Consider the following 16997-nt stretch of genomic DNA (forward strand, 5'->3'; position numbering starts at 1 on the left):
TGTCAAGCTGACCACCAATATAAACCGTCATCACAGAGGCTGAGTGAGGCATGGGAATCAGTGGGGGATGGACACTGAGTTAGGACATGGAGGATGAGTTAAGTGGGGCTCAGTGGGGTGGGTCAGGGTGAAAGACTCAATGAGGAGCAGAGTGAAGGGGCGGGGCTCAGAAAAGGGGCGGGGCTCAGCGAAGGGGTGGGGCTCAGCGAGGGGTGGGGCTCAGTGGGGAGGAAGGATCTGTTAGGAGAAGGGCTCAGGGAGTTGAATGGATCAGTGAGAAGATGGAATTAGTGGGAAAGGGCTCATTGAAAGTGGGCTCAGTATGAAGCTTGGGTGCTCAGTTAGGGCTGGGGCTCAGTGGGGAGTGGTGAAGGATGATGGTCAGTGAGGGAGCAGGCAGGGGCAGGTCTCAGTAAAGAAGGAGGCAGGGAAGGATGCAGGAGCTCCGGAGAGGTGGAAGGGGCCTGGACATGTGGCCCCTTTCCAGGCTGTTGGCCTTACCAACACACAGCTTTCCCCTCTCTTCTTTCTCCATTAAACAAATAGTTGTTAAAGGAACGGAACTGTCATAAACTCCACACCCATTCCTCTCTGCACTCCGTGCCCATCTGTCTTTTTCTTCAGTGGGGGCAGGTCATGACCACCCTGGCACCAAGACTGAGCCATTGAAACTCAGTCTAGGCAGTTAGACTTGGGGGATTGAGTCCCCTGCCCCCCAGTGCTCATCATCAGCCTGGAGGATGGTGGGGAGAGGTGAGAAGAGGCAGGAGGTTCTCAGAAGGAAGCGGGAAGTGAGGGGGAAGAACTCTGGGGACTATCAACAGTCGAGCCTCTCCAAGGTTGGGGAGGAACCCCCATCTCGCTACCCTTCCATACAGTCTGTGGGCATTTGTGGAGCCTTCAGATAGCATATTCTAGGAAGGATGTGACCAAGGAAATGAGGGCCCATGGGAGTGTGTGTAACATGCCCCTGCCTGGGACTATGTGCCGTGACTGGACCAGGAAGGACAGAATTCAAGCAAGGAGCCAGAACTCCCTAAGAGCTCAGGATTTGGGGAGGCACTGATGCCTGGTGAGGACCCTCTTCCAGTCAAGACTGCTCTCTCAGTCTGCCTCTCATCTTTGGTCCCAAGGCCACTGAGACTAGATTTCTAGTGTCAATATTCTTTTTCTAGAGAGAGTTTTACCCAGGTCGACGGCTTGAGGGATCTTCAACCAAACTCAGCCATGTCTTTTCCTGCTCAAATCCCTGTCAGAGTTTCCTCTGTCCCGGGATCAAACCCAGCTCCCCAGGGCCCTAGGCTCTCACTGGCCCCACATTCCACTGCCCCACCGCGCCTACGTTCTGGTGGTGGTTACTTTGCAGCAGGCCTGGGGGCCTTTCCCCTTTGAGCCTTCACACATTCAGTTCCCTCTGCCCGATCATCCTAGTGTGTCTGTCCGACCGATCTCTGTGTGTCCTTCAGGACGCAGGCATCTCCTTCAGGAAGCTTTTTCTGACTGCACTTCCATTCCATAGGAGGGTGGACTGGGCAGGCTCTTCATCCCTTTGTCGTAGCTCTGGCGCTCCATTGTGGGTCTGTGTGTCTGTCTCTACACGATGCTGGGATCCCTGAGTCAGGTAGGAGTCCCACCCTCATGTCAGCTCCCACTCTTGAAGCTGACCCAGAAGGGCCATGTAGGATGAGACTGCAGTGTGTACCCATGAGGCCTTTTGTCTAGGAAGTGGATTCTTGTCCTGCGAGGGAGGACAGTTAGAAACCCAGACAGGAGGCCAGTGGCTGGGGTAGAGTATCTCTGCTGAGGCTGGGCAGTAGCTTGGGAACAGGGAGCAGGGGACATTTGTGAGTGGCACATGGGGAGCAACTCATCAGTTACCGAGAGGACCTGAGGGAGAGAGAGGTGCCAGAACAGTTCACAGACAAGTCCCAGGAGTCACCCTGCTTTGACAGGAAGGTGATAGAGAAGATACATTCGGGCTGAAATATATTTACTGCACTTCAGGGACATCCAGGATGACCCTGATACCTCCAGGTAGCCTTTGAGTTTCTGGAATCTGGAGCTGTGAACTGCTCCAGCTGGTTCACAGCTCCAGACTCCAGAAACTCCTGAGGCCATGTGCACAGGATCCTGGGGGGCTGGGTCTAGAAGTGGGGAGTAAGATAGTCTGGGCTTGTGGGTGAGGTTTCATAATTTACTGACCAGCACTGCAGGGAACTTCACCCCATTGTAGCTTCCAGCATGTCTGAGGCCACCCAGCAGGGTGGGGTGTGAAACTCCCAAGAAGCCCCAGCCTTCGTCAATTTGGTCAACAGGAAAGGTGGCTCCTGTTGCCCTCGTGCCTCCCTGCTTTCAAGCAGTTGGAACAGCCAAGAACTGGTTCCCACCACTGAGGAGCCGCAAAGGCTCTAGGTGTGAAGGACAGCAGATGGGAGACACCCTGGCTTCTGTAGATTCTGAACTGGTCAGAAGGGCTAGGAGGGAATGAGTCTGGTTCAGAATACTGTGTTGTGACCTTGAAAGAGATGTTCGACCTCTTTGGTCCTTGATTTCTCCGGCAGCTGTGACCTCTTGACTTGGTGACTTGCAGGCCACTCCCTCCCTTTCCTCATCTGATCTGGGCTGTATTCCCCTAATGACCCCGTTTGCACGCTCCAGAGTCCCAACTTTTCTATCCAGGCCAGGCAGTTCTTATAAACACAATAAGGGGAAATAGCATGAGAGATGAGGAACCCAGGGCAATTAATCATCAGGGAGTGACATTTGGTGAAAAATCAGGTGCTTAATTAAGCAGGAAGAGTCAGAGGCCTGGGGGAAGATGATGTGTGTGGAGGGCAGAGAGAAATCTCCTCTTCTCATAACCAGCCTTTCTTGCCTCAGTTCCTACCCCCACATCCGCCAGTCCCCTGCTTGAGGCTCACACTCCACGCCTTCGGGGTTGTCCAAGCATAGTGATTAAACCAAAATCTGGCCCCAGCTGCCTGGGTTCAGAGCCTCATTCTCCCACTTATTAGCTGTGTGACCACAGACAGGTCACTTAACCAGTCTGTACTTTAGCCTGTCCACTGCAAAACGAAGATGACAGCCATCTTTAATCCCTAGAGTGGTTAGGGATTCTGAATTAATATGTGATGGTTAATCTTCATTGCCAGCTTGTTTGGAGCGGGCATCACTTAGGAAACAGTGGCGGATGTGTCAGTGAGGATGCTTCCAGAGAGGTTCAGCAGGGAGTGAAGACCTACTCTGAATATGGACACTACATTCAGAGGCTGAGTGAGGGGTAGGCATCAATCAGTGGGGGAATGGAACTGAGTTAGGGCACGGAAGGTAAGTTAAGTGGGGCTCAGTGGAGTAGGTTGGGGTAAGAAAAAACCCAATGAAGGACATGGTGAGGGGGTGGGGCTCAGTGGGGATGAAGGATCAATAAGGAGAAGGGCTATGGCATGAAATCGTGTACTGAATATGTATGAGAAGGAGCTCTGAGCATCAGTATTCACCTTCCTCTGCTCCCTGACTATAATACAATGCAACCAGTTGCCTCAAATTCCTGTGGCAACAAAATGGAACTGCTCTCACCACCATGCCTACCCCTGCCCCCACTATGATAGCTGTGCCTTCAAAGTGTGTGCCAAAACAAAGCAAAACCTTCCTTCTTTAATTGTTTTTGATGGGTATTTTGTCACAGAAAGGAAAAGAAGTTAATATAGAAATTGGTACCAGAAGTGGGGTCATTGCTGTAATAATCCTGATCATGTGGTTTGATGGTCTTTAGAACTGCTTTGTGGGAAGGATGTGAGCTATTTTTTGGAGCTGGAGGCTAGAGCAGCCCTAGAATGTTATAATAGGAACTTAATGGACCATGTGTAATGGACTTGTGTAAATTCGGAAAACCAGAATTCCTGTAGAAATGTGATCAATGAAGTTGTGTCTCACAAAATTTCAAATAGGAATGAGGAGTCTATTAGGAACTGGATATTTGTTTCATATCCTGCAAATAATCTGGAAACATTCAGGCTGTGGCATAGTTATTGCTCACTGTATTTATGGAGACTTATAATGAGAATTCAAAGCAGAAAGATATGAAAAATGTGCAGTTTATCAAAGAAAGGAATGTGAATGCAGAGGTTAAAGTTGTAGACATTAGACATGTAGACATGTCAGTGGGTGCTGCCAGGTGTCTACAAGTTTACGAGATTTACAACATTAAACAGAAACATTTTACTTTGCACTGAGCCAATAGGAAATGTGGTCTGAGGGCTGAGCCGTACCCATTGGAAGCTACAGTTTTTAAAAATGCAGATTTGGGCTGGGCAGTGGTGGCGCATGCCTGTAATCCAGCACTCGGGAGGCAGAGGCAGGTGGATCTCTCTGAGTTCGAGGCCAGCCTGGTCTACAGAGCTAGTCCAGGACAGGCTCCAAAGCTACAGAGAAACCCTGTCTCGAAAAACAAAAACAAACAAACAAAAAAAAATGCTGATTCGGGGTTGGGGATTTAGCTCAGTGGTAGAGCCTTGCCTAGCAAACACAAGGCCCTGGGTTTGATCCTCAGCTCAAAAAGAAAAAAAAATGCAGATTCATTCGAAAGGAAAGAAATTGAATGGAGAACGCCATTGTAGGGGCCTCTTGGCCCCCAAACAACAATTTTCCTAGTTGAGCCACCAAAGTACACAAAGGTTAATTACTACAGCTGTGGTAGAGGTGGGCCAGACTACATCACCAGCTGGTATCAGAACTTCAAAGTGTCATCCATATTGTGTCTGCTTGGCACATGTGAAACATAAGAGTCATAGGACCATGCAGGTGTGAACCAAGATCCCAGAAAGCCTCTGAGTTCAGAAAATGCCTTTTAGGGTCATATTCCCTGCTAGGAGGCCCCAAGAGGTCACTTTATGAATTCTGAAAGTGAGGCCTGTGTTTTAAGGAGAGCCCAGGATGTTGAAGATGTATGGAATATCCATCCACAAGAAAAGTACCAGGCATGAAGTTGAGCCAGTTCAAGAAAGAGGGTATTTATGCTACAGGTGGCAGACCTGGACGGGTGAGGCTGCCCAAGATTGCTGGCACCCAGATAGTACCACCAAGAGCCGTCGATGCTACAGCTTCGAGATCTGGACCTTGCTCTGTTGAATGCTCTGTCTCACTTTGGTCTGACCTTTCCTCACTACGCTCCTAGTCCTTCTTTTTGGAATGGGAAGGCTTATTGTGTGCCGTTGTATATGGAAGTATGTGATTTGATTTTTGAGTTTACAGTGGCTTACAGTTCAGATTTTGCCTTGAACCTCAGATGAGATGTCAAATTTTGAACTTTTGAATAATGTAAGGATGGTCAGAAGTTTTGAGGACTCTTACATATAAACTGTTGGTTCTAATGCGGCGAGGAAAAGTCACGAGGCACAACAAAACCTGTTATCAGAGCAGAGGTTTATTAGAAGGGAGGGACAGAGAGCGTGACCAGGCCTGTGGAAGACATGTGCATGGAGAGAGAGGTGGGGGAGGAGGAGGAGGAGGAGGAGGAGGAGGAGGAGGAGGAGCAGGGAGAGGGGGTCTGTGTCCCTATGGATTCCCTTGCACATGCGCATATGGGCTTATGAAGCTACGCCATGCATGCGCAGATTGTGTGATCACACTGTGTGCAAATTACACACCATCACTCAGCCCACGGATTACGTAGGACATAAGGCCCCTTACTTGGCTACTGCACTGTGCATGTGTGGTCATGTGGCTGGAGGAGTGGCCAGGAATCCCAACATAAACTACAGTTTCCATCATGAAGTGGACTTTGAGAACCAGAGGAAGAATATTATGATTTCAAGTGATGTGTTTGGGTAGCAGGTGGCTTGTGATGGTTGATCTTCATTGTAAGCGTAGCTGGGTTTGGAATTACCTAGGAGACACACCTCTGTGTGGGAGGTTTAATTAAAGCACCCCATGGGCTAGGGTCCCAAGTTGAATTTAAAAAAAGGAACAGATGGGAAGTCGAGCTGAACACCACTGTTCACCTACCTCTGCTTCCTGATTATGCAAGCTGACCAACTGCCCCATGCTTCTGTGGCCACACCTACAGCTGCCCTTACAGCCATGCCTCCCCAGTCACAGTGGACTGTACCCTCAAACCGTGAACCAAAACGAACCCTTTCTTGCTTGGCTTTTGTCGAGGATTTTGGTGCGGCATGAGGAAAATGTAACTCGTACATTGTCTACATTAAGGTGCTCGTGTGATCTGACTGTGATGGTGTGCAGGAAATGCCCGGCAACTAGCGAGGTGGTTTCTGTGTAGACCCCTCTCACGCTTAGTGCTAAAACCTGTGGAACAGATGGGAGACTTGTATACTCCTCAATTCAGTTCCTCCTGGGATGCTAAGGTCAAGGATCAAGGACAGAACTTGACTTGACACCCCCAGCTGTGAGCCCTGATGTTCCTGTACTCTCTGTTACCCAAAGACCTGCCCTGGACCTTTTCCACATCTACAATCTAATGGAGGATCAGGCTGTGGCCACCGGCCCTCCTACACAGGCTGGGGTTGGGCAGGGTCCTACTCTCAATTTGACCTCCCTTATGTCCACCGTGACGCAAATCATCTAGATGCTTGTGTGTGTTTAAGGTTCAGCCTGTTTGTATCCTTCAGGCTGGTGGGGGTGGGTCCAAGTCCTCTTTGATCCAGGCCCTAAGAGGTGAGACCATGTCTTATTTTCAGAGAGGCGGTGATCTCCGGGAAGCGGCTGAGCTGCAATGGACTGGGCTCCTCAGACCTACTGGGGAAGCCCTTGACTAGGCTGGTAGCTCCACTGGCTCCTGGCACCCAAGGTAAGGGCTGGGAACTGGATGGGGATGGGAAAGGCTGTCGTTCAGCTCCCAGGTCGTGTCTGCTTTCTTCTCGCCCTCATCTGTCTCCTCCTTTTGCTCTGTGTCTCCAGCAATCCCTCCTTGAATTCTGTCTCTAACATGCTACTAATCTCCCTAAGCCTCCGTTTCCTGACTGTAAAATGGGACAACGGTGCCTTTCTTGAGGGGGTGATTCTGAGGCACAAATGAGATGGCATGTGCCAGGGGCCTGGCACCCACTAGGCTTCGGTGACTGGTGACTGCTGTTACTCTATGCTTGTACCTGTTGCCAGATGGGGCTGTAGTTGTCATGCTCTCTGTCACTGTCCGTGTCTGTTTCTTGTCCTCTCCATGCCCCCTGTCCGCCATGTCTCTCTCTGCCTCATGTCTCAGTCTCTCTAGGTCTCTGTCCTCTGTGTCGATGTGGAAAGTGCGCAAGACTGGGGGTCAGGAGGCCTGACTTGCTGAGTGATCTTGGGCAAGTCACTTTCCCTTTCTGGACCTCGGCTCCCCACCTGTCGAACAAGGATGCTCGTCCTTGCCTGCCTCCCTGCCTCCCTGCCTCCTTCCCTCCCTCCCTTCCTCCCTCCCAGGGTTTCTGGGAGAATCACAAGAAAGTTGTCAAGTGAGGGGCTCTCCTTCTGTTCAGGGGTTGTCGCTGTGGTTGCTTTTGTCACTGACTCAGGTCCGCTCTCCGTCTCACCGGGCCTCTGGGTCTCTCTGTGTCTCTGTCCCAGCCTCTCTGTCTGCATCTTTGTCTCCTTCCCTGGGTCCTTACTCAGTATCTCTGGGCCTCACTGGGCCTGCAGGACCACCTCATTGCCCCCTCTCCCCCCTCAGTGCTGATCATACCCCTGGTGGACAAGGAGGCTGGAACTGTGGCAGCTGTTATCTTGGTAAGAGCCTGCCCATGTGGCTGGGGTGTGGGTAGGATGGGGAGAGGGAAGCAGGGAGGAAATCTGTGGCTGTAGTCTGTCTGTCTGTCTGTCTGTCTGTCTGTCTGTCTGTCTGTCTCTCTCTCTCTCTCTCTGTGTGTGTGTGTGTGTGTGTGTGTGCGCGCGCGCGCGTGCGCGCTAGAGAGAGGAGGTGGCATGCAAGGCACCTGGGATAGACTGGAGGGCTTGACCAGATCCTGGATCAAATTCACAGTTGGGCCTCACCCTGGCAGGAAGAACCCACTGGTCCCAGGGGTAACCCAAGCTCCATCTAGACCTAGCCTCATCAGTTTCCTCTTGGGAAACTCTGGATGGGTTATGGGTAGTGTCCAAGAGGACAGGGACACAGTGAGGTGATTGTGACCAACAGACACTGAAAGGGCACAGGTGGCTGTGAGACTGTCAACCACTGAGACACTTAAGCAGTTTAAATATCAGAACTGGGGGAGCTAGGGACTTGAGAGGTGGGTGTCCCTGATGGAGCTGCCTGGGCAACAACTAGGGACCAAGATGCCCCTTGAAACTGAATCAGAGGGAAGAGAAGGGGCCTCCCTCAGAGATGGAGATGCATGGGAATTCAAGGGGTTGTTCTCCCACCTCTGGGCTGCTGGGTGCTCTCTACTGCCCCTCATGGGGTCTCCCAGGCCCCTGCTTCACAGCTCCTTGGAAAGGTGGCTGAGTCTTGCCAGCAAAGATTCTGTTAGTCTTCCTATCCCTTTTCCCCTATGGAGATGGAAGTCAAAATCCTTGTCCTATCCCAGGAAAAGGCTTGCACCCCAAGTCACAGTTACTGGGAATCTGCCAGCGTCAGAGTGGCGCCGCCCGGGACAAATAAACTAGGCACCAAGGGACTCCTCCCGAGCTCATTAAAGGGGAATTAAAGGTTTCCGAGGCGCCTGACCTTTTCTGAGCTGCGGGGCTGGCAGTGGGAGTGGAGAGGGCAGCAGCCAGCTGCGATGGGGTGCTGGGCTTGACTCCCTGACACCAGGCCACATCTGCCTGAGGGAGGGAGCGAGCTCAGAACCACCCCTACTGATGTTTAGTCCCAGCTTGTACTCTCCTGGGGAGGGGACCTTTAGACAGAACTCTCATACCCTGCTTCTTACTCTGTTTCTTGGGTAGCCTTGCAAATGCTGGTCAGCTCTAGCCAGGAGTTGGCGTGCTAAGGACAGGCGGGGGTAGGTGTAAAAGTGGGGTTGGGGAGACAGTGGCTTCAGCACATCCTCTCTGTAGACAGAACAGGGCCTGGAGGTGCCAGGCTCCTTGCAAGCCCATCCTCACTTTGATACAGTGAAGATTAGGTGGGAAGAAAAGTATCTCTCCAAGGTGAAGACATTAAGGAAGTTGTTCATTTTGGCACAGAAGGAGGGATGCCATGTTTGCCTTGGCTAGCTTTACGCCAGGAGTCTGGGATTTAGTTTCCTGAAGAGAGGAAACCCCAGTGTCATCTTAATTCAGCCAGCCACTGGCCGGGTGCTGGAACAAGCCGTTTCTACTTCTTGGAGCTTTCAAGTTTGGGGACAGGCAGGGACACCTTCAGGCCACCACAAGCCAAATGAAGTAATTGCTGCCAGCCGGTGCTCTGGAGGGAGATGCTGGAGCAGCCAGGGGAGTCCTACAGTGCAGAAAGCATCTGAGCAAGGTCTTGGGTGTAGGTAGGAGGTGGGAAGGCAGAGAAAGGAAAGGGCAGAGGCAAGGGCTAGGGGAGAGCAGGGGGTGCTTGGGGAGGAGTGTGATCCCAGCCAGGCTGAAGTGTGAGATGTGCACCACCAAGGAAGATGTTACCTGGGGCACAGAAGTTTCTGACAGACATTCCTTCATCTCCGCACACATCCTGACTGTGCAGAGCTCTTGAAGGGAATTTAGAGCATTTCACTGTCCAGTTCTCCTCTAAGCCTGAAGCTTCCCAGTCAGGTAGAAACAGACTCCTTTGGATGCCTGCTCCCCAAGGCTCACACATCTGACAGCTGCTCCCAGGGTCACAGGATCGTTCATCCTCCTAGAGGCAACACAGGCGGCCATGGAGTACCCAGCTGCTACCCAGTCCTGAAGGTAGAGGGCACAAAAGGAAGAGAGAGGGCTGTAAGTCATCAGCTCCTTCCTTGATAACTCCAACTTTGACCTGGGTATCTGCTGTTGCTGTCCACTGTACACACACACACACACACACACACACACACACACACACGCACGCACGCACGCACTCACGCACGCACACACACGCGCGCGCACACACACACACATACAACCCATCCAAGACCTCTTTCTACTAGGTGTCAAGGTCTGTGTGCTATGTTCTGGGAACACAGAAATGACCCAGATAGATCATCAGTTCCTGCTCTGAGTCCCGGAGGGCATGGCACAGTGTCAAAAGTAAGAAGAGAATTGGGAACACTGGCCAGCTCTAGCCAGGAGACCAGGGAGTCCTGAGGAGCATTGGGGTGTGATGGAGCTGCTGTCAGACTTGCTAAGAAATGTGCAGTCAAGCCAGGGCGGTGGTGGCACACGCCTTTAATCCCCCCACTCAGGAGACAGAGCCAGGAGGATCTCTGTGAGTTCGAGGCCAGCCTGGTCTACAGAGTGAGATCCAGGACAAGCACCAAAACTACACAGAGAAACCCTGTCTCGAAAAACAAACAAGCAAACAAAACAAAACAAAACAAAGAAATGCGTGCACGGCTATGTGCCTGAGTTCTGAGCTTTCACAGCTCAGTTCAAGCGCCTTGACTGCAGATTCTTGGGGTTGAAATTCTCTTACTGGTTTTCAGTTCCGGGATACCAAGCCCCTTCGAGGAGTGGGTGGCTCTTGGTCTCTGGCATATGATGCATGATTTGTGCCTGTTCCCCTCCCCTAGCTGTGCCTGTTAGCTCCTTGCATGACAGTGGAGCCTTCACGCCATTAGTCATGTTGAACTTGATGAAGGTGGGCCTGGTAGCCTGGCCAGGTTTTTAATTCTTTCTAAACACTGGTGCCCACAGATCAGTATTTCCCACTGAGCCTCAGACACCCACCTTAACATTAACATTTACAAGAGTAAATGTTACCACATGTAAGAGTGTTGGGGAGACTAACTGGCTTGTGTTAGGAGATGTTGGAAGTACGGGTGTGGGTGTATAAACTAATTTCCTGTGTGCTGGTATGAATGCGGACATGTGGATGATGTGGGCAGTGGAGGTGCAGGTGTGTGTGTGTGTGTGTGTGTGTGTGTGTGTGTGTGTGTGTGTGTGTATTTCCATGGGAGAGCGGAAGCAAGTGTGTACATGTGAAGGGGCTTTAGGGCTTCAAGGAAGCACCTGTGTGTGTGTGAGCACGTGCTGAGTGGGTGGGCTGAAGCAGCCCGGCAGTGCATGCTGGGATGAGGGACATCACAGCCCGGCAGTGCATGCTGGGATGAGGACATCACAGTTTCTTCTCTTCTCTCAGTATTTTCAGACACCCAGCTCTGCATCTGGGTCCAGGCCTTTGGAAAGCCAAGGAGCTGGTCCCCCCCCAGCTCTAGAGGGGGCTCAACTGCCCCTCTTCCTGAAAGATGGGTCCAAGTAGAAGGAGCGAGAAGGATGCTGCCCTGCACATACTAACCATAAAAAGCCAGCATAATTATGTAAAGCATATGCAGTTGGCCTCAGATGCCCTCAGACTCCTGTCTTGTATGAAAGCACCTCATTCCCAGCTTAAGCTTCAACATAGCCCTTGCCCCTCCCCACCCAGGTCTCTTCCAGTCTCCCAAGCTCTAATCTTGCTTCCTGACATTTACCCTTCATCCCATAGATGACAGGTGTCAGATGCTAAAGTTTGTCATATCTCCCTAAATTCCAAGTTCAAGGCCCTTCCTTCTGTGGCTCCTTGAACATCTATACTCCCCACCTCTGGGCCTCACCTTCCTACATACTCCCCACTTGGCACTTAACTGGGACAGCCTCTGGCTACAGCCCCGCCCCTCTCTCTTCTCTCTCCTATGCTGTTTGAACTTAATTCAGGAAGCCTCCCAAATACCATTCCCTCTGAGATTCCCAGCCCAGGCTGTCTGTGCCCGCCCAAATCCCTCATGTATAAGGTCCCCCCTCCCAAGTGCACCCCAGCTCCACTCATCCTGCTCCCAGCCAGAGCCTGAGCTTCCTGAGAACCTGCTGGTTCCCTCCTCTCCATCTGTTCCTGGCAGGGGACCCAGAGCAGAGAGGCAGGCAGGGGCTCCTGGGGCAAGGAAGGCAGGATGGAGCCCCCCACCCCTGCAAGCCCTGTGGGAGCTCCACAGGTGGCGAGCAGCTTTGAGGAAGCTAAAGAAGTTGAGAAGGCAGGTGGGGAGCCTTGCTGGCAGCCCACGGTGGGTTCCTAGACTGCCATCCCTCCTTCCCCTTCACACTTCCTCTTCCAACACCCAAGCAGGAATATGGCTGAAGGGAGCCCTGGTGGCTGGCACAGGGGGCACAGATTATGGAGGTGGTAAGAATGAATCTAGAGAGCAGAAGTGTAGGCAAGAAAGGGAGTGAGTGGAGAGAGTGGTGCCAACTCTGCCACCTTGTGCTTGGTGACTTTGGGCAAGCCCCTCAGCCCTTCTGGGTCCTGGCTCATCTGTAAGGGGGAGACTGCATCTCACGGTGGTGAGGATCAGATGTAAAGCAAAAAGCATCTATCAGGGTTGGGGATTTATCTCAGTGGTAGAGTGCTTGCCTAGCAAGTGCTAAGGCCCTGGGTTCGATCCTCAGCTTAAAAAAAAAAAAAAAAAAAAAAAAAAAAAAAACCATCCATCAGTCCATTTACTTCAGCTGCACACCTTCCCTGGCAGATGTCATGCTGGGCTCCTTTATCCCAGATGTAAGGGCAGCTCAAACCCCACCCAGAAAGATGGAGCTGGGAGGCTGAAGCCAGTTCCACAAATCCTTAGCCTGAAGCTCCATGTGTGGAAGATGAGGAAGGATCTAAGGTCCCTTTCCTAACACTGTATGCCTGGACTGTGCTATCTATGGGACAGTTTTCTCCAGGAAGGGGACAATAAGCATGGACAGACAGAAAAGTTCCGCCCTTGGCACCTGCCCTAGAAGTCTTCCTTGGGAAATGACTCCCAGAGCTGGCTGCCTGGCCTGAAGGATGGGCTTACATGGAGGTCACAGACTGTGTTGGTGGCGACTGGTGTCTGCTGGCCGTGGGAGGACATGCTAGCAAAGACAGGCTGGGGAAGGTCACAGCTGGTCCCTTCTCCCTCCCCACCAGGTGCACTGTGGCCAGCTGAGTGACAGTGAGGAGTGGAGCCTGCAGGCGGTGGAGAAGCATGTGAGTGGGGTAGGACCACGGTAACACAGGGCCTGGAGAAGGCCTTTATTAGAGCTGGTGGGAAGAGGACCTGGCCAGAGAGCTGGGCAGACCTGGCTTCTGGTTCCAGCACTACCACCTTAAAGCTTTGGGACCTTGAGCAAGTCATGCAGCCTCTGTGAGCCTCAGTTTCACATCTGAAGATGGGGATAACTTAACCTAGGTTAGTGATGAGTCCAAGACCTTGTGCATAACTCAGGCTCTTTTCTGCCTAAGATTTCGGGCACCTGTGGTCTTCATCAGGATGGTGTTAGACAGAAAAATCTGACCCTTTTGGAAGCCTCTGTGAGCAAGGGGTGGAGACAACTATGCTTGGCCATGGATGGAAGGAGACTCTAAGGGCAGTGGGCTCTCAGGAGGGGGAGGGGCCAATGGCTTGAACTCTTCGGGACCAGAACAGCAGTGGGCAATGGGCACTGCGGGGCCCACAGAGGGAGCTGCTTGAGCAAAGGGGAGAAGTCAGGTAGTGGCACCAGCAGCAAGGTGGGGTAAGGGTGTGCTTACTGCTCTGCCTGTCCCAGACTCTGGTGGCCCTGCGGAGGCTGCAGGCTCTGCAGCAGCGCAGGCCTGAAGCTGTCCGGAACACCTCAGTGGATGCCTCTGAAGATCAAAAGGATGAGAAGGGGTACACCGACCATGACAGAAAGATCCTGCAGCTGTGTGGTGAGGGCCAAACTTGGACAGGTCTATAGGACCAACAGGGTTGATCCTGGAGGGGCCAGGGCCGGGGCTAGATCTGTGGAGAAGGAAGGGCCTGAGAGGTGAGTGTGCCAGAAGGCAGAACCCAGACAGCAACGGAAAGAATGTGGGTCTTCTGGGTGGTCAGGTGGGGCCTGAGGAGAGGCAGGGGTGAAGCAGCCCCCAGACAAGGCAGAGCCCTTTCTGATTTGAGCCCGGCCCTTGCAGGGGAACTCTATGACCTGGATGCCACTTCCCTGCAGCTCAAAGTCCTTCAATATGTGAGTCCCTGAGCATCCTCTCTCCCACCTCATCTCTCTCCAAAGACCAGCAGACCCTTGGGATTCTCATCTCAATCCCGATGGGGACATCCCATCCTCTCTACTCTCCCAAAAGCCTGAACTCTCTCCCCCGCCCGCCCCCCGAGACTAGAGGCTAGAGGGTGGCCCAGCCCCATACTCAGCCTGGCTCTCTCTGCCCCCTTGCAGCTGCAGCAGGAGACACAAGCATCTCACTGCTGCCTCCTGCTAGTGTCAGAGGACAATCTGCAGTTTTCCTGCAAGGTGAGGGTCCAGGTCCACTGTGGGGCAGGGGGACCTGTGTCCGGCTTTCCTTCCATTAAGCTGTCTCCATTACTGGGTTCCACAGGTCATTGGAGATAAAGTGCTGGGAGAAGAGATCAGCTTTCCTGTGAGTTCCACCTCTGCCCTCTGCCCTGGAGCCTGCAGGGACCACGGAGTCCTAGCAGAACTGGGGCCCACTAGAATCTCTTGGTGGGACTAGTCCAGATCTTGAGATGTACTTAGGAGTATTACAAAGCATGTACAAAGGAGCGCTGCATCTCATGCTCAGGCTCCAGTAGGAGCAATCTCTTAAAGACTAGAGGAAGCCTTATGTGGGATCAGTATTTCTAGACATGGGTCTATGAGAATCTCTTGAGATCAGGGAGATTCTTTGGAGTCTGCTTATCACTCTCTAGTTAGGGAAAACCATCAAGTCCACTGTTGGCTACCCCAGTCCTTCCTATACCCCCTGTCCTCTGCTCCTTAGTATTAGCTTCATCCATTCTTTGAACTGCTCAAAGAGTGTGTGGAAACTTCCAGACTTGGAAGACAAGAGTGGGTTGAGATCCCTGACACAGGGAAATCTGGGCCAACTGGGTCTCTCTTCACTCTCTAGCTGACCATGGGACGCCTGGGCCAGGTGGTGGAAGACAAGAAGCGTATCCAGCTGAAGGACCTAACCTCTGTAAGCCATGGCCATGCTGAGCCAGGGGAGAGAGACGGGGAGACCCCTTCACTCAGGCTCCAGGGTCTTCAGAATGGGCTAGCCTAGGAATGGGAGGACAAGACCGTAGCAGGTTGCAGAGTGTGGTGGAGAGCGGGAGAGGAGGCCCACTGCCCCTCCTCCCCTGCCCTGGCTCACTACCCCTTGCATCTCTGTAGGATGATGTGCAACAGCTACAAAACATGTTGGGCTGTGAGCTGCAGGCTATGCTATGTGTCCCTGTCATCAGCCGGGCCACTGACCAGGTGGTGGCTCTGGCTTGCGCCTTCAACAAGCTTGGAGGAGACTTGTGAGTTTGGGGCTGGGAGGTGTCCATAAAGAGTTGGAACTGAGGGGCAGGGCAGGGTAACAATGTGAGAAGGGACTAGGCAAGGGTGCTACCCCGGAAGTGGTGGGCCTCAGTTTGCTAATGCAAGATTCCTGACTCTCTGTCATCTTGAGGCCGCAGGGGTGGGTGGGGGCATCATAGAAGAGCAGAACAGCTGGCTTTGGTCTTAGCAAGTCTCTAGCCTGATGGAGGAGTCTAGCCCTGGTCTGAGTGACTCCAGTCAGAGAAGGGAGATATGGCTTTGGTTTGGAGAAGCAATAGCTCTCTTGGTATGGTGGTATAGCAACAGCCCCAGCTTCTGGGGGTCTGAAGTGGGGGGAGGGTCACTTGAGCCTAGCAGTTCCAGGACAGCCTGGGCAACATGTTTATAATCCTGCCTCAAACAAACAAAAACAAAGCAGTAGTCTAAGGAGGAACCCACATTTTAGACTGAGGACAAGTAGACATTACCCTTGAGAGAGCATTCAGCCTGAAGGGGAAGGCAGGGAGTGTGGCTGTCCTCAGCCTGGAAAGAGTTCTGTGAGCTGGTAGATATGGGCTTCCTGGCAGCATGGAGGGAGGGAGAAAAGGGCTGAGAAGCCTGTCTTCCTCCCCTCCTTCCAGGTTCACGGACCAGGATGAACATGTGATCCAACACTGCTTCCATTACACAGGCACGGTGCTCACCAGCACCTTGGCCTTCCAGAAGGAGCAGAAGCTCAAGTGTGAGTGTCAGGTGAGTGCCTGCCTTGGGTTTTTCCTGGGGACCAGCTCCAGCCCCAAAAGGCTGTCCACCAGGGCAATGTGTGCCTGTGTTATCCCGGCTAATGGTGCAGCTAGGTAACCTAGTGACCTGGAAGTCTCTTAAAGAGGAGGTCAGGAGTTCCCTAGGCTCTAGGCATTGTCTGGGATTGCCCTCTAGTGTCTAACATTGGCACTACTGCAACATCTGGGCTGCAAGAGGCAAGGTGGTGAGACCTGGGAGCGTCCGGCTCATCTTCCCTGGGCTAGCTATCCCTCTATTCCTTCATTTAGTACCCAAAGGTTTTCATTAGACATGTCAGTTTCCATCCTCTTCCGGGAGCCCTGGGGAAGGAATGAGAACATCCCCCAGCCATTGGCCGCGGGGGTGGGGGGGTTGGTTAGGGTGAGCTTTGACCCAACACTTTATGATCTTCTCTTCCTCCTTCCTAGGCTCTTCTCCAAGTGGCAAAGAACCTTTTCACTCACCTGGGTGAGTGACTGTCTTCCACACAGGCTGTTTGGGGAGGGGATGTGGAGGGGGGACGTGGAGGGCTTGCCTGACACTCCTCAGGTCTCACGGAACTTCTCCTTACCCTCCTCTAGATGACGTTTCTGTTCTACTACAGGAGATCATCACCGAGGCCAGAAACCTCAGCAATGCAGAGATGTGAGCAGACGTGGGCTGGGGGAGGGAGACTCATTCCTCGCCATCTCTGCCCCCTCCCTTCTTGTCCGGCATTTCCTTCTGACTGGGTCCTTATTTCAGCCAGGACAGCGCTAGCTTAGCATGCCATAGGTTTCAGTGACACATAGTAGGAACTAAAAACAATACAATACAAAACAAATAAAAAACAAATGGAATGCTTGGAAATGGCCAGCTCTGATGAGAGTATCTCAGGTCAGGACACTCCTCCG

The 16997-nt window shown here is 52.4% G+C and overlaps 1 protein-coding gene across 4 annotated transcripts in view; it reads left to right on the forward strand.

The window, feature by feature from the left end:
• Positions 1 to 16997, forward strand: part of Pde2a (phosphodiesterase 2A) — a 65118-nt gene that overhangs the window by 39858 nt on the left and 8263 nt on the right. For all 4 annotated transcript variants that reach the window (XM_036188154.1, XM_036188162.1, XM_036188137.1 and 1 more), the window contains 12 exons: positions 6696 to 6805; positions 7664 to 7719; positions 12968 to 13027; positions 13588 to 13729; positions 13973 to 14025; positions 14233 to 14307; positions 14393 to 14434; positions 14924 to 14992; positions 15190 to 15320; positions 15963 to 16074; positions 16533 to 16572; positions 16686 to 16749. In XM_036188154.1, the coding sequence (XP_036044047.1) occupies positions 6696 to 6805; positions 7664 to 7719; positions 12968 to 13027; positions 13588 to 13729; positions 13973 to 14025; positions 14233 to 14307; positions 14393 to 14434; positions 14924 to 14992; positions 15190 to 15320; positions 15963 to 16074; positions 16533 to 16572; positions 16686 to 16749 (954 nt within the window). The remainder of the gene's footprint in view (positions 1 to 6695; positions 6806 to 7663; positions 7720 to 12967; positions 13028 to 13587; positions 13730 to 13972; positions 14026 to 14232; positions 14308 to 14392; positions 14435 to 14923; positions 14993 to 15189; positions 15321 to 15962; positions 16075 to 16532; positions 16573 to 16685; positions 16750 to 16997) is intronic.

This window comes from Onychomys torridus, chromosome 1 (assembly GCF_903995425.1).
Source record: "Onychomys torridus chromosome 1, mOncTor1.1, whole genome shotgun sequence".
In the NCBI taxonomy this organism is placed as follows: domain Eukaryota; kingdom Metazoa; phylum Chordata; class Mammalia; order Rodentia; family Cricetidae; genus Onychomys; species Onychomys torridus.